This window comes from Phodopus roborovskii, unplaced genomic scaffold (genome assembly GCF_943737965.1).
Source record: "Phodopus roborovskii unplaced genomic scaffold, PHOROB, whole genome shotgun sequence".
In the NCBI taxonomy this organism is placed as follows: domain Eukaryota; kingdom Metazoa; phylum Chordata; class Mammalia; order Rodentia; family Cricetidae; genus Phodopus; species Phodopus roborovskii.
In genome coordinates, this window is record NW_026126439.1 from 1,806,750 (window position 1) to 1,831,656 (window position 24,907).

Genomic DNA, 24,907 nt, shown 5'->3' on the forward strand with positions numbered 1-24,907 from the left:
GGTATTAATTATGTATGAATGTGCATGTGTGCATCTGGGTTTGTGCACCGGGTGCAGCACCCATGGAAGTCAGAAGAGGGTGTCAGATCCCCTGGAGCTATGGGTGGTTGTGAACTGCCAGATGTGAGTGATGGGAACAAAACTTCAGGTCCTCTAGAAGAGCAGCGCACACTCTTAACCATTAAGTCATTTCTCCAGCCCTAAAAAAAAAATCTATTTTGGGCAGAATGAAGAATGTAGGCATGGTCACCTCATTCTTCAAATGTCCATCATTACAGCTGACATTCTTACTGTCTGGTACAGCCCCTCCTTGCAGTCTCTAATCAAACATTCAACTGTCTTGCAACATCTGTTTTTCCAAGGCACATTGGGGAAAACTTTATCTGAAGTTTGCTGTATGTTCTGTAATTCTCAAGAGCAGTGGCTGAAGCCACAGTAAAACCTCTGTCTGAAGCTGAGAGTACACACTGCCCCAGCTGCCCTCAGCACAGACTGTACTGTTAACACTGTGCCAAAGGTATCACTGTCCTGGCGTGGTCACTCATCTCTCTGTGCAGATGACTGCCACACATTTTGACCTAGACACTCAGCCTAATATAGTAGACTGAAAGCCTCCTCACAGAGGGAAGAAGATTATCGTAGAGCAGATTAAAGGCAGAGAACTAGACCCTCTAGAACCTCAGCTACCCTGATGAAAAGATACTAAATGGTCTGGGGGGAGGAGTAGGGTAGGAACAAAATACATCACTAGCCCTCTGCTTCTACATCTTGCATTTGAGTCTCAAGCTGGCTTTGTTTCCCCATCATTAGTCAGGCCTGACATGGCCCTGGTAAAGTGCTCACGCATGCCCCAGCTTCCATCACCAGAGAATACACCCATATAAACCCAAATTCCCAAGTCCCGAACTAACCAGTCACCCTATGTGTGCCCGCTCAAGAATAAATAAGCGTTGCTTTGAAAAGCTGCATATTTTAGTTCAGGACTGCATGGGGCACGCAGTGCAGACAACACTGGCACTGCACTCAGTCCCGGGGAGAGTGTCACCCGCCTCAGTGCTTCCTGAGGTGCTCTTTCAGCTGCGGGATGGAAGGCAGCAGCTGCTGACACTTGTGGCAACGGAGAGGCAGCTTCAAGAGTTCAGAAGTCCCATCTTTAACAGTCACTCCGCCAACTTCCTGAACCATCTTGATCACAGCTGCAAGCAAGAAGTAAAGTTCAGAACCCAGCTACTCTGCACAGCCAATAAGATGCTAAGAAGAAGGCTAAAACATAACTCTATTAACGTATCTGCTATCCTAAGGCCTTAGACTGAGAAAATGCACTTGACCAGACTCTCCTTCAGGACACACTCCATGTACCAAACATGGGCTTATCATCACGCTTTTCCCAGGTGGCTCTTTGCAAAATGGCAGCTGCCCCATTAACACCACAGTAGTACTGGTTACATAGAAAAACATCTGGGAAATGCTTACATCCCATATATACACAGTACTCATAAGCACCACTAACAGGAGAGAGCCCCAAACTCCTGCACAACTCCTTCCTGCCAGAGATGAAGAACTATTGAGATCCTCTCATCCAAGAACTCTGTTAGCACTTGGACATAAATTTCCCCCCCCCCCCAAAGCCTCATGCATTGCAAGTGTGGTCTCCAGATATTGATACTATTTGGAAAGTTGGTAGAAACTTTAGGAGGTGGGACCTAGCTGGAGAAGAGGTCACCGGAGATACCCTTGAAGCTGTGTTTTGTTCGAAGTCCCTTCCTGGGCCCTCTCTCCTCTTTCTCTCTCAATCTCTGGCTACCAATAAGTAGGCAGCTTTGCTCCCTGCCACCCTCTCTGTCAGTGTTCTCCCTCACCATAGGCCAGCAACAGAGCCACAGATTCACCCTCTTACAGGTATCCTGTCAGTGACAAACAGCAGAGGCTGGCTAGCACAGGCCCCAGCAACTCTCACATTCAGAACCAGCTCCCACACATCTTCCCAGAGAAGAGTCTAACCCAGCTGATGGGAACACATGGCATACTGGGCGGCATTAATGCCTCTGCCATCAAAATGAAACACTTTTGAGCCCAACATAACGGCTGACTGGGTCCTTCCAGGATGCTCACAGCAAAGTAGTAATCCTATTACAGTGAAATATCCTTGTTCATTCTAGGAGTGCCTGTTTTACAGAGATCACTACTGTATATGGGTCATTTGAGGCCAGGTAAAACATCTAAGAAAATAAAATGAGTTTTAAAAAGAAGAATAACACTATTTACCTTGTGATTCCATAAAGTATTCTGTATTGAAAGAATTCCAGTGTTTTTTGTTTTTAAGGCAAGGAGAATCAAAATCCTGGCTGATCACATGAAGGTGTACATGGCTAGTTGAAAGTTGAAAAATTGAGTATTAGAAACTATGGTTTAATCAAAATGACACAAGTTAAAGTATAGGTGCATAAAGTTATGATGCTGCACTCATTAAATGTAATATACCCATTCATTTAGTTGAAAAAAGATAAGTACTTGGGAGACAACATACATAGGGAACAAAGTGCTAGATACGTCTGCTGGCTGGTTTTATGTCAACCTGACACAAGCTGAAGTCATCTGAGAGGATGCAACCTCAATTAAGAAAATGTCTCCAGCCAGATGGTAGTAGCACATGTCTTTAATCCCAGCAGTCAGGAGGCAGAGGCAGGCAGAATCTATGTGAGTTTGAGGCCAGCCTGGTCTACAGAGCGAGTTCCAGGACTACATGGAGAAACCCTGTCTTGAAAAACAAAAGCAAAAACAAGAAAGGAAGGAAAGAAGGGAGGAAGAAGGAAGGAAGGAAGGAAGGAAAAAAATGACTCCTTAAGATCAGGCTGTATGAAAGCCTATGGGGCATTTTTAAATTATTGATTGATAGAAGAGGGCCCAGCCCAGCCCATTGTGTGGGGCCACCCCTGGGCTGGTTGTCCTGAGTTCCATAAAAAGCAAGCCTTGAGGAGCAAGTCAATAAGCAACATCCCTCCATGGCCTCTGCATCAGCTCCTGCCTCCAGGTTCCTGTACTGTTTGAGTTCCTGCCCTGACTTCCTTTGATGAAGAACAACAATATGGAAGTGTAAGCCAAATAAACCCTTTCCTCAGTCATGGTGCTTCCTCACAGCAACAGTAACCCTAATTGAGACACCATGCAAGCACAAAGACCTAAATGTAATCTTCAGCCCTCCGGTGAAAAGGCCAGGCACAGCAACGCACACTCTCCTAACACTGAGGAGACAGCTTGCTGGCCAGCCAAGCTAGCCAAATCAGCAAGCTCCAGGTTCAGTGAGTGCCCATGTCTCAAAAATTAAGGTGAAGGCTAGGTATGGTGGTACATACCTTTAATCTCAGTACTCTGAAGGAAAAGACAGCAGGGTCTCTGTGAGCTCCAGGGAAACTTGGTTTGCATAGCAAATTCCAGGCCAGCCAGAGCTACACAGTGAGACTTTGTTTCAATAAATAAATAAATAAGGGCTTCACACACACACAAATATTTAGTGCTTAGTAAGTACTCAATCAAACCTAGAACTGGGAATTTAGTAGTGAAAAAATTTAGAAAAGGACTCTGAGTCTAGAATAATGGCATTCTAACGAAGAAAGACAAATAGGCAAGAAAAATCCAAATCACTAAAGGTACCAGGCATGCTGGCACATGCCTTAATTTCAAGCTCTTGGGAAGTTGAAGTAGGATTCTAAATTCAAAGCCAGCCTGAGTTACACAGTGAAACCTGTCTCCAAAAAAAAAAAAAAAAAAAAAAAAAAGAATAACTAGTTGGAAAAGGGGATCAGTGGAAGTAGGAAGGGGCAAGAACAACAGTATATACATACATGAAAATGCCATAATGAAACCTATTATATATAATTAACTAATATAACTAATATATAATATAACTAATAAGAGAAAGAAATTAAAGGGAGGAAGGAAGAAAAGGGGAAGAAGACAGAAGTTGAGCTGCAGAAGAGGCTGCAGCTAGTTAATAGCGCCCAGAGAAGGCCTCTGCCAGGTAAAGCGAGAGCAGAGGCAATTGTATCTCAAAGTGTAAAGGCCAAATCCAAACTCCTGGGGCAAGAGGTAGCTTCGTGCAAACATGGATTACAAAGAAGGTGACATGGCCACAGTATATAACCAGAAATACTAGAGCCCAGGAGGAGGAATTCAGCAGGAGCCAGATCATAATGGGCCTAAAGGCCCATTATGTTTTATACTGGCTGCTTTAGGGAGCTACTGAGGAGTTTAAGCAAAAGACAATTTCCCACTTGTACCTTTAAAAGAGCACTCTGGCTGTTGGGAAAAGGGGATGGAGGGCATGTAAGATAGGGCATGGGGAGACCTGCTACAAGGCAACTGCAATAGTCAATGACAAAAACCAACACAGCTTACACTAGAGCTGGGATGTAAGAGAGATGACAAGACACAGCCCAATTTTAGTCAAGTTTTGGAAGAAAGCCAACAAGATTTACTAACTTTCTGGGTGCAATTTTGGGCAGTGCTACTTGCTGAGATGGAGAAAGGTACAGGGAAAGAACGTGCAGTTCAACCAGAGTTGATCAGGCTGAGCCGATGGCTCTGTTGATAATGTGCTTGTACTGCAAGCATGAGAAACTGAGGTTTGAGCCCTAGAACCCACATTTTAAAAAAACATGGTCATGAACACAGGTGAATTCCTAGGGTTGGCTGGCCAGCCTAGACTAATCAGCAAGTCCCAGGCCATTGAGAGTTCCTGTCTCAAAAAAAAAAAAAAAACAAGGTAGATAGATGCACCTGAGCAGGAAAGACACTTGTGGCTGACCTCTGACCTCCACATGCATGTATGCTTACACACACACACACACACACACACCAAAAAAAAAAATTTTTTTTTTTACTTTGGTAAACTAAGTAGAATGATTTTTTGTATAATTTACATTCTTTGAATTAGTAGTATTTCATTTTGAATCATTAATACTTTAAAGCTACCAGTATGTGTGAAGAAACCAAAATGGAATATAAGCAGTAATGAATAAGCAAATGAATAAAAATGGAGGGAACTCCACTGAAGATGGTGAAGAAAAATGAAAACTACTTTGGAAAACCATATTTTGGCTAGATGCCATAACACTACTGGGGGGGGGCGGGCAGGACTCTTCACAAATACTGTACTACAGCAGTAAATGTCTTTGCACAGGGTATGGGTTAGCAATTCTATAGCTATATTATACATATGCTAGGACTGAACACATAAGTGAACTCATAATGAATGACATCCAGTTTCTCACTGGTAGAGAAAGAAGGCACACAAAAGGGGGAAAACGAGATGCATGTTGCTTGTAGAGATGGGCTAGGAGGCATGGTACCAGCATGACCCAGAAGCTAAGCAGGGTCAAGTCTGGGAGGAGAACCAGCACTTACCCTTTCCCATTTGCATATACAAATACAAAGTCAGAGTTGGGGAGAGGGCTTAGGATGTGTGTGTGTTATTTTCTGCTCTACCACTGAGACAATGTAGAAATGAAGACACCCTAAAGTCAACTACTTCCCTCATTATGGAAACCTGGTATCTAGGCCTCATTGGGGATGATGAACCTGAGGTACCTTATAGGAACAGAAAATAAACCTTAAAAACTGTTAGGGCATGGAGAGACAAAGAAGCCAACAGGAGCTTTCAGTGACCAAAGATGAAACAATTTAAGCCTCAAAAAATTAATGATAAAAATTAAAATACTGAAGTAGAATTAACCGAATATCCATGAGATGAGCCTACACTTGAAACAAAGGAGAAAGCACAGCTTCCACACTCAACAGTCCAGTTCATACATTAGGCAGAGAAGCACAAAACCATCCCTGGGAAAAGAGCATAGTAATCAAATTGCCAGCAAGTACCATCAACAGAGCTCAGTCTGGTGCATCAAATTAGTAATCCCAAAACTAGGGAAACTGAGGCAGGATGACAACTCTGAGTTCAAAGTCAGCCTAAGCAAAACAGCAAGTTCCAGGTGGACCTGGATACAGAGTGAAGCCTGTCTCAAACAAAATAAAACTAAGATAAAAATCTACCAACAGATAATAAAATGATTAGTCTAAATTTGAGCAATAAGGTTGTAATAGTCTTAAAATAGTCATCAGTTAAAAAGGAAAAACAGTAACTGAGTGAAAAACCTTGGCAGGCAACCCCTCAACAAAATGACCAAGATAACACCATAGGACACAAGTCACCTCAACACCACACACCTCTGACTGATGAGAACACCACAGACATCACGATACACCCAAATAGAAAGAGATCTCCCTGCCAGGCATGAGCCTCACACCTAAGGCCAGCACTCATGAATTGAAGATAAGCCTGGCCATGTGATGAGTTCAGAGCCAGCCTGAGCCTCAAAGAAACCCAGCCTCAAAAATACAAGAAAAGACAGAGACGTTCTACAGTCAGTACCCATCAACGGTATCAAGGGCAGGACCTCAGACTGGAGGCTAAGGACAAAAAGTAAATGTTACATTAATCCTGAAGCAGGAAAAGAACATTTTAGCAAAAGCAGCTGAAATTCAAACAAGCGTAGCATTTAAGCAGTGGTGGTATTATAGCATGTATTTGCTTTGCTTCACATTTTACATTTTTTAATTTTCTAAATTAAAAATATTGCTTATAGTAGGAAATTTTATTTCCTTTGTTGTTAGGTTTTTTTTTTTTTTTTTTTTTTTAGGAAAGTGTTTCACATTTATTTAAAAATTCCATCATTAGTTGAGACAGTGCTTATCTAGCCTGCATGAAGTACTGGGTTGATCCCCAGCATTACATAAACCAGGCATAGTGGTCCATGCCTATAATCCCAACATATGGGAGATAGAGACAGGAGGATCAGGAATTCATGGTCAACCTTGGCTACAAATAAGTAAATAAAGAAAGATAAAAATAGAGAAACAAAAACATGCTTAATGACAATGAACTATGCTAAGGGCTGCAGAGATGGCTCAGCAGCTAAGAGCATCAGCTACTCCTCCAGTGGGCCCAGGGGCAATGCCCAACACCGACATGGCAGTTACAACATCTATAACTATAGTTCCTAGGGATCCCAGGCTCTCTACCAGCCTCTATGGGCACCAAGCACACACATGGTACACGACTATGTATGTAAGCAAAACAGCCATACACATAAAATAAAAATAAATCTCAAAAAAAATTGTCAGTGGTTAGCCAGGAACAATAGTAAACACCTGTAGCCCCAGCCTCAGGAAGCTGATGTGAAAAGTTCAAGACTGCCAGGCAGTGATAGCACACACCTTTAAGCCCAATGCTCACAAGGCACAAGTAGGTGGATCTCTGGGTCCAAGGCCAGCCTGGTCTACAGAGTGAGTTCCAGGACAGCCAAGCTACACAAAAACCCTGTCTCAAAAAACAAAACAAAACAAACAAAACAACTGTCTCAAAATAGTAAAAAAAATAAAATAAAAAGATTTTCAAATGTAAATTTTGTTATTTTAGTGTAGTTTTTTAAAAGCTGGGACTGAGGGTATATACCTCAGAGGTGCAGTCCACACATTATCTTATTGCTTGGACCAAATAACTTGAATGAATTTGTCCTACATGCACACTGTGAGGGAAAAAATAATCATTCTGCTCCAAATCCTTCTGCAAATTAAGCCAACAAAGAGCAAACCCACACTTTCTCCTCATTTTATTTGAAATTGTGCACATTCTAAGCTTATAGGTGTATGATGTTTTGTTTCCTTTAGAGCAATAGTCCTTAGTCATTTAGGAGTTATAGATAACTCCAAGAATTCTAACAAGCCCCTGACAAGTCCTCATCTACTTCATCTAAGTTTGCATGTTAGAAGCTCACATTTTGAGCTGGGCATTGGTGGCACACGCCTTTAATCCCAGCACTCAGGAGGCAGAAGTAGGTGGATCTCTGTGAGTTTGAGTGCAGCCTGGTCTACAGAGTGAGTTCCAGGACATGCTCCAAAGCTACACAGAGAAACCTTGTCTAGAAGAGGAAAGGGAAAAAAAAGCTTACATTTTGAGAGAAATTAAAAACTTCAAGGGACTGAATTACAGGCAGAAGCAGGAACTTGGGCTCACAGGCAAGTCAGGCAGGTGCAAGATTCAGCCTACCTGCTCGGAAGCAATCCACCTTCCCTGGGCCTAGAGACTACTCTCAAGTTCATGCTGATCACATGGGCCAAAATGAAGAGCACCATCCCACCCCAATGCTTACCTCATGCTGGGAATGGCATGGTAACCCAACCGGAAGCTCAGTTTGCTGGATCCAGCGAAATCTGCAATCACCTTTTCCCCTACAGTGTGCATATGTTTGAGAAGTTCAAGGTGTTCACTGGTCACAGCCTTCAGACTGGAAATGGAGGCCCATGGTAAGACCAGCCAATGGTAACGGGCCTTGGGATATTTATCCTTAATCACCACTACCAGATCATCTTTGTAAACCTAGCAGGGAGCACATAGAAAGGAAAGAGATGTCAGCTGAGGATCTTTGTGCATGTGCTATCATACTCATTCGGTCACTGAAACACAAAACCTTGTGCAAAAAATGTTAAGACTTGAGAGCATCTTACACCAGTCACATTACACGGTGAGGAGTCAAAGCCTGTGTTTTCAAACACCACACTACGTAGGACACAGAGAAGATACACAGTACTAAAAAGTTCTCAAGGCCTCATGTTAAATATCCACAGGTAGAGTTCAGCCACAGCCTCTCTAACACAGACTGGGCTGCATGTGTGTGGATTTCAAGAAGCCCTACCTGAAGCAGACCTCAGAGGCTTCTCCAAGGATGGTGCTTGATTTCTGACATGAAGCCAGTTGTTACAATAGTTACCACACATTATCTGATGATCCCCTCAAAGGGAGCATGCTCAGCTTAGCACTATTTCTTTTTTTAATGTTTACTACTTATTGGAGGAAATCACAGGACAAGTTAAGGAGTTTGTTCTCTCCTTCTACCGTGTTGATTCCAAGGATCGAACTCAAGTCATCAGCCTTGGCAGCAAGCAACCTTACCCACTAAGCCATCCTGCTGGTCCAGTTTCTCTTAACAGAAGACAATATGTTCATCTGAAGACCTCCAGTCACTACTTTTAATTTTTTTTTTTTATAAAACCACTTTATTGTAACAAACTCACAAATAAAAACCACCACACAGCTAGACAAACACTTGCCCATAACCAAATGCTATACATCTCATTAACTTTATATGGCTAGAATGGCTATTCTGTGGAGCTTCACTTGGGGTTTAACACTTTCATTATCAATTACAATTTTATGCATTTACCTGCCACAAAAAAAAAAAAAGAAAAAGAAAAAGAAAAACTAAGACAGAGTTCAAACTAGAGAAACAATTAGTTTATATGTTCTTTCATGATTCATGTGTCCATCAACAGATGAATGGATAATGAAAGTGTGCTATACATACAAGACGGAGTAATATTTAGGAAATCAGAGACTGGGTATGGAGTTTGAGGACAGCCTGGTCTACATAGCAAGTTTTAGGTGACTCTGGTTAAGAGCACTGGCTTCTAGAGGTTCACAGTGATCCTGTAACTCCAGTCCCAGGGGTTTTTCCTTCTTCTGGCCTCCTCAGGCACCAGACAGACATGCAGACAAAACACCCTACACATTAAATAAACCAATAAAAATGTTTTTGAAAAATGCAATCACAAAATCTATAGGAAAATGGATGGACTTAGAAATTATATTAAGGTAACCCAAATTCAGAAAGAAAAAACCCCACTGTGCTTCATCTGTGGCTCCTAGCCTATAGTGTATGCATGGATATGTGGAAACAGCACTAAGTGTGAGTATGACACGAAGGACAGAATGTAGGCAAAAGGAAGAACCTAGAGACTACTTAACACGAATGTGGAAGCCACTTGTCCTCACAGAAAGTCCAGTAAATCAGAGTCCACTAAAAAGAAATTACATCCTTTGGGTTCATTTATAATTACCAATTCTGTAGAATGGCCATGTACAACATAGCAGACATTTAAAAATTACAAAATTTTATTCTGACCTGCATTTTGGGGTCTTTCATAGAAATCTTCAAGCCTTGAATCCAGTGGCCCAGTGATCCCTAAATAAAAAAGAACGTAAATATATATGCCAGTAATTAAGTGTAACTAATACTGCATGACAGCCAAGCCCAAATAAAACATGGAAATAATGTCAGATTTTGAGAATTAAACTTCCTTTACTTCAGTCTATTGCCCTTAGGACCACAAGCCTCTGTGTTGTCTTCCTATATTTATAACTGGGGTAAGGACGGAGGCCTATTGTGGAACAATGCTCTGTGTGCAAGGACTGTGGTCCAAACAAGAGCAGCTACCATTACCTGGACAAGACTGGGCCAAATAACATTCCCTTGTTGGGGGACAGGGAGGGCTCATGAAAGGGCACATGAGGCCCCTCCTCTCCCAAAGGATACACAAGCAGCTAACAGCTGTTGGAGAGGGAGACTCCTCTTTGATGGGGCAGCAACCCATAAACTGCCTCTAAGTAACCACGATTAAACTCGCTAGTTCACCAAGTTAGACATCTACTCACATCTCCCCAGGAAACGTTCCATAAAGCCTAAGCTGCCAAAGTATAAATCAGCCTTCTTTGCCCTCTCACACTCCAGCTGCAGCCTAGCCAAGTTTCTATTTTGACATTAACATGTGAACTACATATCTATGTAGTTTACATAACAGGTAAACAATCAAATGACCCATTTTAGGGTTCAACGTTAACTACACTACATGGGAAGTACAGGAAACCCCTAGTAACTATGTGAGAATGGATGAAGTCTTGAATGCATGTATGTTGTTGACATGACCAGCCATGTCAAGGACCTCAGTGCCTAGACCCACAGAAATGGCAAAGCCTTCCCAGGGTGAGGCCCCAAGGGATGGCAAAGCCTTCCTCTGATCCTAGTACCACTGTTTACAAATGGCTGGACAGTATATGCAGAAACTATCAGCCTCAGCTTCCTCCTTCCAGATGTTTACAGACTGAGACACCTGCCTCCTCGACTCAGATTTAAAATAACCAGGCTGAGCTTCTGGGCTGCTGTTGACGGTCCATCCACTAAAGAGCACAGATCACCTAATCCCAGCTTTTCTGTGTGTCTGTTTGTCCTTTCTTCATTCCCTTGCTGCCGCAGTTAGGTCAATCCCTAAGTTTACTGACTGCCCTGTCTTCCCTCAAGTAGTTTACACCAGAAATTTAATAGAAAAGCATATAAAGAGACATTCACCAAGTGATTTTCAGGCCCCAAACAAGTGACTCTTTCATCATGGTTAACAACCCTCATGATTAATACCACCTCCTGTGTCTGAGCTTTATAGTGTACAAAACAATTAAGCAGTCATTATCTCGCATTTCATCTCCACATCATCTATCAATCACACTATTCTCACCTCTTTGGTGACTCCATCCTTGCCCTTCTTAGGAGGCACAGAGCACTGGCTGGGACTGCTCCCAGGGGCTAGCTCTGCCCCAGACTCAGCCTCCTGAGCAGTATCCTCCTCCTCACCATCACAGTCTGACCTCTTTCTCTTCCTTTGTGTTTCTAGGTCAGGACTCTTTGCTACTTCCTCAAACTCTACAATGTATGGATAAAGTTCATTCACCATGTGGAGAACCTGGCCAGGCTGCAGCTTCATCTCGTGGTCCTTCCCAATGATGACTGAGTCAATGCTGGTGGGATTGACCCCCACCTGTGGATACACAATCACAATGTAAGTACAGCAGCGAAAATGCCATCAGTGATAGAGATATTGCTGTATTAACCACTTACTGCAGTCACCCACCTACAGTTCACTAGCTAGCACAGTCTAAAGCAACAGCATAAGAAAACTATCAAGTAATAAACGGAAATCCCAGTCACAAACACACATACCTGCTTTACTCTGACATAGCCTTTGTTACACTCTGCTTTCAACTGTACTGAAAGACATAAGAAAACATTAAACCCAGATGCAACCAGAACCAAGGTACTCTGTTTTCCCTAAAGGACAACAAAGCCTGACTGCTACAGGCAGCCCACAGATGAGTCTGATCTGCATGTGCCTGGATCTACAAATCCTACCAACTTCTAACAGCTTCAGACCCATCCAGAAAATGTCCATCAGTGAGCTGAGCACGGTGGCACATGCCTGTAACCCCAGACTTAAGAAGTGGAGTCAAGATCAGGAGTTCAAGGCCAGCCTTTACTGCATAGCCAGTGTATGAAGTCAGTCTTGAATATGTAACAACTTAACCCCCATTTCTCACCCCAAAAAACAATTTATATTAATGCATGTACTCCCTTAGCTACTGATGAAAACCTGGACAGAGGGGACTCTGGATAGATGACTCACTGGCTAAGAGTACTTACTGTTGCTTTTTCCAGAGATTTTGAGTTTGGTTCCCTGCACCCCCATTGGACAGCTCATTAGCAACTTTGACCCCAGTTCCAGGGGACTCTGATGCCTCTGGCCTCCAAAGGGAATTGCATTTAAATACACCCACACAGAGACACACATATAATTTTAAAAATAATAAAAATAAATCTTATAAGCAAATAAATGCTCAATGCCTTTCTCTTTTTTGCAACTAACTGTAGTGGTGCACACCTTTAAATCCCAGCATTTAAGAGGCAGAGGCAGGTGGATCTCTGGGAGTTCAAGGCCAGCCTGGTCCATATAGTGAGTTCCAGGACAGCCAAGGTTACATAGTGAGACCCTGTCTCAAACAAATAGAAATAAAAAACTTTGAGGCAGCTTTCATGAATCCCTGCAGCCTCCTGTGACAGAACCCCTAGCCAGCTCAGGATTACCCCTACACTTGCTGCTGTGAGGAGGAGACAGACAGAAGCAGCAGTAGTTTGATACTCCAGCACACTTGAACTAACTCACACAAGAAAGTCCATACTCACTGCTAAGGCCCCAACTCTGAATCCAGAACCTTAGTGTTCTGTGGTCACACTGCAGGCAGGCAGGGGTGAGCATGCCCACAGTTTACAGGAAAATGTGTGTGTGTGTGTGTGTGTGTGTGTGTGTGTGTGTGTGTGTGTGTATGCGTGCGTGCGTGCATGTACACACACCTGTGTACATGTGCATGTTCAGCTTTTCCCTTAAAACTTATGAAGGACAAGATGTCACAGTCTTACAAAGATCTACCCTCTGTGTTAGGCAGTACATAAAGGTTGGCACCATCCCCATTGCATCTCAGACACAGTTTCAGCTTGGAGATTCCACAATTTGTCTTGCTGTTCAATGCATAACCCCTGGGCAAAGCAGGGTCCAAGACTCAATCCTGCCGCTCCAAGGTAACAGGATAACAGCCACCTATTCCCATACCTTACCTAAACCTGCCTTAAGTGTTACTAAGTAGTGAAGGCATAATCCAGTATGAACCAGCCCTGGTGTTAGCTAGAAGAACACAATTTATGAGCCTTATTTGGGAATATAATAGGTTTTCCAGCAAGAACACTAGGAAATGTGTATCACTGGTTATCATTATCCCCCATAACTAAACACAGTCATTCCCATCTTCCTATGACCAGTTAGTTACCTTGTTGTCGGGAACATTTCTTATCTGTGATCTTGGTCTCTGGGCTTCGACCAATCACAACTGCTTCCAAATGGGGAAGTTTGATTCGCTGATGCTGGCAGTCCTGTCTCACCAACCAGCACACCCGCTTCATCGCTCTAAAACAAAAGAGGATCACTGGAGAACAAATCACCCAGGCCACGCCCAGCCTCACCACAACACACCACACACATGACTGTGAGGGTGTTCACAGAGGCAGCTGACTTCACCTTCCTAGTCTCAACTTCCTCACCTATAAAGCTGTGATAATGACAGGGCTCAGGATGATGAGTGAGATAATGCAGGTAAACATTTACCTCTGCCAAACATGCTAAGCATTCAAATATTTGTTACACATCTGTTGATCTCCTGTGCTGGGCATTAGGTTACATGCAGAAGGTCCCTCAGAAGTGAGTAAAAGACTGTTCCTGTAACTTGAGGAGCTTGAAGTAGGATATATGAGCAGTCATTTCATACACTAGTTACTGTAATATGATCTAAGCACTGTAAGAGAGTAACCAAATGTGACATTAGCCCAGTGATAGGACTGACCCTTGAGAGTATTAAAAAGGTTTCATGAAGGATATGTATACAGGGTTTGGGGTTGGGAAGGAGTGTGTCTGTCAGAGAACCAAGAATTAAACAATGAAGATGTAGACCAAGAGAGATGGTTGAGCATTAAAAGCACTCACAGCTCTTCAAGAGGGCTCACACTTGGTTCCCAGCACACACACATCACAGTTCACGACCATGTGTAATTCCAAATCTAGGGGATCTAACATCCTCTTCTGACATCCAGGGGCACTACACACATGGTGCACTTAAATATATACAAGTAAAACACTCATACACACAAATCTCAAAGAAAACAAAGTTCTTCAGATGTCTGGTATCTTTATATTTATCCTCTCTCCTCTCTTCTCTCCCCACCCCCCTTTTGTTGGGAGGGAAAGGATGTTGAAGCCAGGGCTTTGCACATGCTAGACAAGTATTGCTCCACTAAACTACATTCCTAGTCCTTTAATCCTTACTTTATTTGAAAGAGAGCATGTCTATGTATGCATGTGCTTATCAGTATGTGAACCACATGCATGCAATACCTGCAGAAGCCAAAATGACATGAGAAATCCCCTTAACTAGAGCACAAGCCATTGTGAGCCACTATATAGGTATAAATGCACTAGCTGCTAAGTCATCTCTCTAGCACTTTCTTATCTTTTTTCTTTTTCATTTTAGTCAGGGTCTCACTTCAGCACTGGCTAGCCAGGCACTTGCTGTGTATATGATCTGCTGGCCTCTGTCTCCTACTATCAAGTTTCAAGCTAGCCACGACTGCATAGGGAGATCCTGCTCAAAAACAGGAGGAGGAAGACACATCCAGAAGAGACACTTATCTTCTGGTGCCATTTGGAAAATATCAAAGGAGTGAAGAGAGGTATCAAACAAAAGATTTCTAATCTAGCCAGACATGGTACATGACTTTACCCCAGCACTAAGGAAGCAAAGACAGGTAGATCTCTGTGAGGTCTAGGCCAAGCATGTAATGGCTACATGAGACTCTGTCTCAAAAAGTGGGGGAGGGTCCTAATTTGGAAGATGCCACTAGATGAAATGAAGAATTTATAGGAAGATACTATTTAGAAATGGAGGTGAAAAATCTGGAGACACAGTTCAAAGGTTAAAAGCACATGCTGCTCTTGGACAGACACCAAGTTTGATTCTTTGCTCCCAAGTCAAGCAGCTTACAAGTGGCTCCAGGGGATCTGACACTTGTGGCCTCTATGAGCACCTGGATTCACCATCTACCCACCCCCTCCCCTGACACACACATAATTAAAAATAATAAAAATAATTTTTTCTTTTAAAAAAAAAAAAAGACAAAGAAGGAGCAACTTCATATTGGTTCCCTTGGTGTGGGGTGGTGAGTTTCGGCTTTGTATGTTTGCTTGTTTGGGAGGGGTGCTGCCTTTTGTGAGAGAGAGGTGGGGGTGTGTATACTGGGAACCAAACTCAGGGCCCTGCCCTTCCTAAACAGGCAGTCTGCCACTGAGCTCCGTGAATTTTACATCAGAGTACAATTAGCTGACATGGCTTGTGGAAGCTCCACGGACTTCAGTCAGAATGGACTGACTGAATGTACTTAACAGGCATCGGCATGTCACAGAAGCTGAAACAAAGAAAAAGGATGAGGTGACCCAGGAAGGCAGAAGACAGAGTCAGGACAAGACGAGAACTAGGTCTTCAGGGTGTCTCTCTAGCCTCTAGAGCAGTGCTTCTCAACCTAATACTGTGACCCTTTAATACAGTTCCTCATGCTGGATAACCCCCAATCATACAATTATTTTTGTTGCTACTTCATAACTGTAAGTTTGCTGTTATGAATGGTAATGTAAATATCTGATATACAGGATATCTGATATGTGACCCCTGTGAAAGTGTCCTTCAAATCCCAAAGGGGTCGTGATCCACAGGTTGAGAACTGCTGCTCTAGAACCATCAATGCTCAAGCTTCTAACACCTGGAGGAAATCTTGCCTCTTCCCAAATTGTACACATGCCCTTTGCCCAAGTGCTATATTCAGAAACACAGAAAACCATATTCTCAAAAATAAGAATATTACCATCTGCAAAGACAAGACAGGGCAAGGCAGAATGAGCTAGAGGTACACAATCTCAGGAATTGATTATTGGTAGCACCTGCAGGCCAAAGAGGTTCAAAGTTCTCTGTCAGTCAGGAAAGGTTTCCAAAACCACCCAGTCAGAGAAGGCCAGGAGCCCAGGCAACTGAGTAGTCAGGATTTCACAAGGAAGAAGGCAGCCTGGGCCACACCAGGGATGCTGCCTCAAGAGTCACCCAAAAAGAGGACAAAAATTAATGAGAAGCTGGGCTTCAACATAATGGGCAGCAGACAATGGCATCTGTTTGTACTTGCTACAAAGTGAAGGATGGGCAGGCAATAGACAGAGAAGTGAAGCATGTCCTCACTGGGCACTGAGAAACAAGCCATATGATTGACTACTTCCTCTGACAAAGAAGCCATCAAACAGTGCAGCTTCTGAGTAGGAACAGAGAAGGTCCAATAGACAGCTAGAAACATGACAAGACAATGGAAATAGCCCTCCCTTCTACCACAAACATACACACATTTTATTCCCTGGAGTTCTTAAGTGATGATGTTCCAGTGCACTACACCCCCTGGAAAGCTGATGCAGTGACAGCACAATGCTCACACAATAAGCCTTAAAACAGTCGGTTGGCCCATTTGGCCCTAACTCATAGAAAATGACTTCAGAACACAGCCAGACCCTCCAGTAAAATTCCATAAACTGTAAGCATCATGCCCACTTTAGCACTGTATCCCCATGTTTATTACTTGGCATATAGCAAGGCTACAATAAATCAGCAAGCTTACAATAAATGTTTGCAGATAACTGATCAGATGACAATCCTTTATTTCTCAGAGTTCCTCTTGGCTTCCTTGATACAGAGTCTCACTATGCAGCTCTGGCTGGCCTACAACTTGCTATATAGGCTAGAACTGTTTTAAACTCACAGAGATCCACCTGCCTCTGCCTCCCAAGTGCTGAGATTAAAGGTATACACCACCACACCCGTGGATTCCTCTTCTTAAAGTACAATTCCCCAAAAGAGGAGCAGCTCATTCTACCATTCCATCCACTTCTGCAACGGTCTATTTGCTAAGTATACCACCACTATCGTATACCATTCCCTGATTAATTCTGATTCTTAGGGAACCCAAATGACCTGAAGATGACATGAGGCCAGAAATCTATCTGGAAACACTGCTAACACAAGAATTTTCTGGAGTATACCCTGACCATAAATAAATTAGCTACAGCTGACAACTGAGCTTCTGGGATGCCACTAGCACAACTAGGAACTGGACTTTATTGTTGTTGTTGTTTTGTTTTGTTGTTTTGTTTTATTTTTCGAGAGGCAGAGTTTCTCTGTGTAGCCCTGGCTGTCCTGGAACTAGCTCTGTAGACCAGGCTGGCCTTGAACTCACAGAGATTCACCTTCTCTGCCTCCCACTGCCTCCTGAGTGCTGGGATTAAAGGTGTGCACCATCAGTGCCCAACTGGATTTACTTTAGACTTTGTTCTCAAGTTATATAACCACAAGTGGTTGTGGACCACTAACGTCCAACACAGACTTAATTTAAGACTCTGAACTTCTAATTGCTCAAAGGTTACTCATTTCACAGAACTGACCCCACTGACCAACCTCTCTCCTCTCCCTGCTTTACCTCCCAGACACACAGGCATCCTTACCCGAACACACATCCTTCAAGAATAACATGCTGCAGCCTGACTCCTGAGTAAGGTATTCTAAACATGATATTCTGGTATTGACTTATCCTCCTCTCCTAAAAAAAAAAAAAAAAAAAAAAAAAAAAAAAAAAACCTAAATCTTAGTCAGATTTCAGGTCCAGTCTCCTCCCTAAGGCCAATGGAGTTGTCATCTTTCTTGCACATCTTACTGGATATAGTACAATAACTTTCACAGTTCTGATAGCCTTGGGAACAGACTCCCTACTACCTTCCCCTTCAAGAAACATGGAAAAGAGGTCCCTGGAGAACACTGCTGTGGGCAAGTGGTTTTATGTCCCAGGGTCCCAGGTGTTCAGCATAACTTATTAAGAGCACACTACATAGTAGGCCCTGTGCTAAATGTCTCATTTACATGGTTTTCACTTTCAATCTATGGAAAATTAAGGCTTAGACAAACAAGTACCATGTCAAGCAACAAAGACACTGTATGCCAGAGTTAGGATTTGAACTCTTTCCAAAAATTAGGTTCTTAACCACTACATGTTTCGGGGCTCACTCATTCAATCAATCAAGATTATTTCATGCTATTCTAGAACTGGCAACCAATGGTGGATATGTATGTTCTTCATTCAAAAACCTCACAGAAGACCCTGAAAAATTATAATCGGTGTGGTATGTCTTGCTTGTAGAGAGGTATAATGGAAACACAAACCTTTAATATCATGTGACAGAAGGTTTCCTGAAGATGGTATAAGCACAGTCTTGTAGACTTGAATAATTTGGCAGAAACAGGCAATCTAATTGAGAAATAAGAACCAGAAAATGTAATTAGGAAGACAAGTCTTAGGCAATGGGAACAACAAGGGCAAACATACAGAGACACGGCACACTGTGCACAGGGAAGCTAAAGCTCAAGGCAGATAAGGGACTAGAGACCTCAACAAGGTCCACATGATGCAGAGTTCCGGTGACTTGCTGACAAGCTGAAAATTTTCAAGTTTCAATAGAGTTTGTAATTCAGTAGACAACAAAAGTTGTTTGAAAGAACAAATATGTTAGCAGACAAATTGTGAATGACCAAGCAGAAACTGAGCAAAGATTTCCTTACCAAGATCACCATGGGAAGAAGTATAAAAACCAAATATGCACTGCTTCCCCCACATGAGAAATTCTGTATAAAGATTTCTATGCAAAGGGCTGTAATCTCAGTACCCAGGAGACACAAGCAGGGGAACCAGAAGTTTGAGGTCAGACTAATCTACACACTGAAAAAGAAAATTTACCAAGGCCCAGCGGCACAGGCTTGTATCTCATCGCTGGGAAGGGGAGACAGGAGGCTCAGAAATTTGAGGCCAGTTGGGCTAAATGAGCCCTAGTCTCAAATTAAGTGGGGAGAGAAGGGCTGTAAGAAATCCCCAATATATGTCAAATTCTCAAAAGTAATTCCCCATCAATTCCAAACGGACGGAACTTGAAATACCCCTGCTTTGTTGACCCACAGTCTCCACACTGTTTGAGAAAGGCCTGGCTGCTTCCGGCATTCCTGAGGACACTGCCGGAACACCTCAAAGTACTCCAGGAAGGCGTTCTGGGCAAAAACACTTTCCTGACAAGCTCCACAGCCGGGTTGGCATGGCCAACTAAGTACAGGAGTCCAGTGGGGGGTGCGGGAGGGGCAGTGGAACAACGGGGCGGAGACTAACACTCCTCCTGAAACACGCCCACCGGAGAAGCGCGAAAGGGTGGAGCCTGGCCCGTCCAAAAGGAAGCCTCGAACTAGACACGCAAGGGCCGCCGCTCCGGGTTAGCAGCCCAGGCCGAACGCCCCTGCCGGCTTCTAACCCAACCAGCAGAGGAAGCAGGCAGACCACGAGCTCACCTCGACTGAAGACACCCACAAACCCGTTCAGCACTCCACTGCGCCTCGACGCTTCCGGTGCTGAAAGATGACGTCATAAAACGGCTGCCTAGCAACCAGTGATGATTCCTCTGTGTCTTCGAGAATTAGCTGAATCGGTCTCTTGCCCGATACCCAGGTGGTTCCTACCAGCTAGTTGTTCCCCATGAGGAGAGCTTTGCCTTCTCTGAGGCATCTATCTGGCTATCACTGCCTTCCAGTCTCAGAATCGGGAGAGATTTCAGGCAGCAATCTCCTGTGGTTTATGTACGCAGTTGTGTCGTCTCTTGACACTTCCTCTGGAAGCTTGCTACATTTTAAGACCATCTTTGACAGGGAAGGAGAGAACGAGGTTGGAGGTAGTGAGACAAAACTCATTCTGTAACCCAAGCTGGCCTTGAACTCGCCAAAATCCTCCTGCCTTAGCCTCCCCGGTGCTGGGATTGCAGGTGTGAGCCACCAAACCAGCCTTGAGGACTTCGTTTAAACTGCAGGCTGGACTGCCTTACCACCCACGTTCAAATTACACTTTTCTTTCTCCCTTTAAGGAGAAGACTTAAGAGAGAGACAGGGAAGCCTGCTAAGATTTTTTTTTTTAATACTGTCTTCACTAAATGATCTGAGGGCAATCAGAAAAGCAGGAGGTTGGGATGACATATTTGTACAGATTTTTATAGTAATTCCAGGACGTTCCCTAAAAGTCTTAAATTGTAAATCACCAAAGACATCTTGGCAGATGAAAGAATTCCTATCTCATGAGTAAAACCGGAGTGTAGAATCTTAAACACAATAGAAACTGAACCTTAAGGAGTACCCCCCCTTTTTTTTTTTTTTTTTTTTTTTTTTTTTTGGTTTGGTTTTTTAAACAATGTCTCACTGTTTACCCAAGAGTGGCCTCAAACTCAAGATCCTTGCCTCTACCTCTGAAATGCTGAAGTCACCGGCCTTCACTGCCACGTTCAGCAAGGAGCACTCTGTTTCTTAATCAAAATGAGTTACTATTTCCATCTTGGAAAGGCAGACTCCACTATCTGATGGAGCTGACAAAACAGGATAGGAGGATGTTCCAGGGAGCAAAGGAGATGCTTTTGTCAGAGGAGAACATACAGATGTATATTAGGATCAGAGCAGAAAGGGAGGAAGCTGTATAAGCCTTAAGGCTGAGAATGTGGTTCACAACTGCTTAAGATACCAAGGCACCTAGGTGGCCTGACAGTTTGAGTTTCTCTCAGGATTACGCCTCTTAGCCAAGGCTTCTACCCAGCTGTGTCTCTTACAGCTGAAAGATGAACTGGATCACTTGTACAAAATTGGACAAGGTTTTCATAGCCAGCATATTAGATCTAACCCATTGTCTACAGTGCACTGACCAGAAAAACAAGGCTGTTTGGAACAATGCATGGCTAAGGGCATGGCATGCACTTAAGACATTCACTGGTTTCACATTGTTAGGGAACTAAGCGCCATAAATTTTTCAACTTCTCGATGAATCAAACAACTACTAGTTTCTACCTCCCTAAAGCCCTACTAATCTGCTCTTAGCCTCCATGGGGTTGACAATTCTGGAAAATATCATGTAAGTGAAATCATATAGCATTTGTCTTTTGTAACTGATTTCATTTCGCTTGGTGTCAAGTTTCATCTATACTGTAGCTCATGTCAAAACTTCCTTTTTAAAGTTAAAGTTTTTCTTTGAATTTTTATTTATTTTGAGTAGTCTTTCCTTTATAATTTATTTTTGTGTGCATGGGTGTTTTTCATGCACATATGTCTGTGCACCATGTGTGTGCCTTGTGCCTGGTACCTGGGGAGCTCAGCAGAAGGCAGATCCCTGGACTGCAGTTACAGGAGGTTGTGAGCTACCATATATGTTGGGAATAAAACCAGAATCTTCTGGGGGACTAACTAGTGTTCCTACTGCTGAGCCATCTCTCCAGCCCCATATTATTCTTTCTTAGTTGCCCTCCCCCCAGCCCCCATCTCCATATTTTTAAAGACTGGGTCAGGCTGGCCTTAAAAGCTGACCTTGAATTCCTGATCCTTCTGCTTCAGTTTCCTTTTAGTTTTGTCTTGCTTTTGAGACAGGATCTCACTATGTTGCTCTGGCTGTCCTGAAATTCTTTATCTAGACCAGGCTGGCTTCGAACTCACAAATTAAATTCTGTCTCCCAAGTGTTGGAATTAAAAGTATGCACACCATACCCAATTTTGCTTTCAGTTTTCCAAGTGCTGGGATTATAGACATGTTTGACTATTGATCTATTGATGGATATCTTTTGGTTGCTCTTGCCTTTTGGCTATTGTGAATAATGCTATGTTTATGCATATGGATGTTCAAAACATCAAGATCTGCCTTCAGTTACTTTGCAAAGTGGGCTTGTTGGGTCACGTGGCACGTGTGGGCACGTGTGTGTTAGTGTGTCCTAGTGGATCACGCTCCACCTGCCTTTTGTTTTCTTTTTCTCTCTTTTTTTTTTGTTTTCTTTTTGTTTTTTTTTTTTTGTTGTTGTTGTTTTTTGTTGGTTTGTTTGTTGCTTGTTTTTCAAGACAGGGTTTCTCTGTAGTTTTGGAGCCTGTCCTGGAACTAGCTCTTATAGACCAGACTGGTCTCAAACTCACAGAGATCCACCTGTCTCAGCCTCCCAAGTGCTGGTATTAAAGTGCATGACAACTGCCAGCATCCACCTTAATTTTTAAGATAGAATCTCTCACTGAACCTGGAGCTCACAGGTTAGGTTAAATGAGCCCATGAGCTGCACAATGTTCTTATCTGCCTCCCCAGCACTGGGATTATAGGCACAAGCTACTACCCTGGCCTCTTTTACATGTGTCCTGGTGCCTCTGGGACAAGCCTTTTACCAACTGAGCCATCTTCCCAGCCCTGGTCATTTTATTTTTAATACTTTGAAAACTTCCATGGTGCTTTCCATAGCAGCTGCATGGTTTTACATTCCCATATTGGTGCCCAGGCACTATTTGTCTAATGCTTGCCAAAGCTTGTTATTTGTGGCTGTTTTCATTGTTGAAAGCAGTTGCCCTCACCCACAGCTGGGTAATGTCTCAGTGTGGTTTTGATTTACAATTCCCTGATAATTAGCAATGTTGCTCTTTTTATATGATTATTTTCCATCTGTGTATCTTTGAAGAAATGTCCAACGCTTTTGATCATCTTAAAATCAAGCTAATATTTGTGTCATATTGTAGGAACTTTGGGGGCTTGATGATAGAGCTCAGGGGTAGAGCATTTGCTAAGAATATGTGAGGTCTTAGTTAAGTCACAGCATCTCTCTCTCTCTCTCTCTCTCTCTCACACACACACACACACACAATGTAGGACTTTTTACATACTCTAGATGTTACCCTCTGATTAAATTGGCCAGTGCTTCTTCCCATTTTTCAGGTTGCCTTTTCAGGGTGTTAACTGTAACATTAGATGCACAGGAACTTTTTATTTTGTGTCTAACTTACCTGCCTGTAATCTTGCTGCCTCTGCCTTTGGTGTCAAGTCTAAGAAACCATTGCCAAATGTGCCATGAACTCCGGAGCTTTAGATAGTATGTTAGGTCTTTGGTTCATTTTGTGTTTGTTTTTTAGACTGTATAAAGCAGAAGTCCAGCTGCATCTTTTCCTCTGTTTATCTGTTTTCTCAACACCATTTACTGAAAAAAAACTATTCTTTCCCCTTGGTGTGTCATCCTTGTTGAAAATGCGCTTGATCAGGTGTGTAAAGACTTATTTCTGGGGTTTCTGATCTGTCTCCTTTGTATAACTGTGTCTGTGTGCTTGCTCCAGAATCACAGTTTTAAATACTACAGCTTTGTGATGGTGTTTGAAATCAGGAAATGTGAGAATCACCAGCTTTGTTCTTGTTCAAACTGTTTTGTCTGTTCTACTCTGGATTTTGCTGTTTTAGTCAAACAGTCTGAAATGAAAATCAGTTTTGCGGTTTCTTGAAAACAATAAATCTAGCAAATTCTGGTGATGAACAACTAGAATAATTAACATGCTCTCTGGGCTAGCACTGCCTGCATCCAGCCAGTTGACACACTGTCTGTTTCCATGAGAAATAAAGATCATCTTTAAGACTTTGGAAGACTGCCAAGACTCTTGGTCTAAGAAAAACAGTACTTCAGTTAGAGGCTGTGGTCCACTGGCCCACAGACTTGCTCCAAAGGAAAGAAAAGAGTTACGAGAGTGTTGGGCTGGAAAACTGTATTTTGTTTTGGTACTGGGGAGGTTATGCTTAGATTCCCCAGAGAAACAGGATTAGGAGGACAGTCAAGAAAGACCTGTCTCTTGCTAAGTGTAACCATATATGCCTGTTACACCAGGATGCAGCATTGTGAGTTCAAGGCCAGATATGGGCTACATAGGGAAAGCCCAGCCTGAGCTACAGAGTGAAACAATGGCTCAAGCAAGAAGTGGGCAGAGCTTGGGGTGTAGCTCAGTGATAGAATGCTGCCAAATATGCTATGTTCAAGGCCTGGGGGCCAGAGGATAAGGAGGAGAGAACAAGAGTACAATACCTACAAAGATCCTATGTCAGGGCTCTTAGCCACAACAGAAACCCAAGGGCTCTGAAAGTACCATGGAGTTTTTAGTGGAAAGCAAATGGTCAGCTCTGAGCAAGGATCTGACATCAGATGACTTAGGAACTGTATGTGGGCTCATCATTCAGTAAACACATTAAAACTAGAAAGGGGCTGAGGAGATGGCAAAGCAAGTGAAGTACTTGTCCTGTAAGCATGCAGACAGAGCCTGGGTCCCAAGAGCACGTGAAAGAAAGCCTGGTGATTGTGGCAGCCCACCTGTAATTCCAGTGGGCAGGATCCTCAAAGAAAACTAACTAGCAGGACAAACTATATCAGCAAGCTCTGGGCTCAATGGAGAGACCTTCCTCACTCTGTTTATAAGGCACTGAAGTCACTGAGGTCAATGTAGACATGTGAACATGAATACATACATACATACATTCATACGTGCGCGTGTGTGTGTGTGTGTGTGTGTGTGTGCGCGCGCACACACACACACACACACTACACACCTCTGGAGAGTCAGCTTGCTTTCTATTACTGCAATAAACAATGTGACCAAAAGCAACTTTAGGAGAAAATGGTTTATTTCAACCTTTAGCTATTGGTCCACCATGAAGGGCAGGAACTC

General features: G+C 43.1%; 1 protein-coding gene across 1 annotated transcript; it reads right to left on the bottom strand.

The window, feature by feature from the left end:
* Positions 1–950: 950 nt before the first annotated feature.
* Positions 951–18,620, bottom strand: Aptx (aprataxin). Its single transcript, XM_051187538.1, has 8 exons — positions 18,560–18,620; positions 13,538–13,674; positions 11,883–11,929; positions 11,401–11,700; positions 10,017–10,076; positions 8,208–8,434; positions 2,266–2,369; positions 951–1,196 (listed from the first exon to the last, which is right to left on the bottom strand). Exons 2-8 carry the CDS (start codon positions 13,668–13,670, stop codon positions 1,051–1,053), a joined length of 1,017 nt encoding a protein of 338 aa, XP_051043495.1. The 5' UTR covers positions 13,671–13,674; positions 18,560–18,620; the 3' UTR covers positions 951–1,050.
* Between the last annotated feature and the right edge of the window lie 6,287 nt (positions 18,621–24,907).

Excerpts from the sequence above, each read along its gene's own strand:
- Aptx (XM_051187538.1), bottom strand. The coding sequence starts at position 13,670 with ATGAAGCGGGTGTGCTGGTTGGTGAGACAGGACTGCCAGCATCAGCGA. Across the intron at positions 8,435-10,016 it reads TGAAAGACCCCAAAATGCAG|GTTTACAAAGATGATCTGGT; the intron begins GTCAGAATAAAA and ends GCTCCCTGCTAG. Across the intron at positions 2,370-8,207 it reads CATGCCATTCCCAGCATGAG|CCATGTACACCTTCATGTGA; the intron begins GTAAGCATTGGG and ends ACTTTCAACTAG.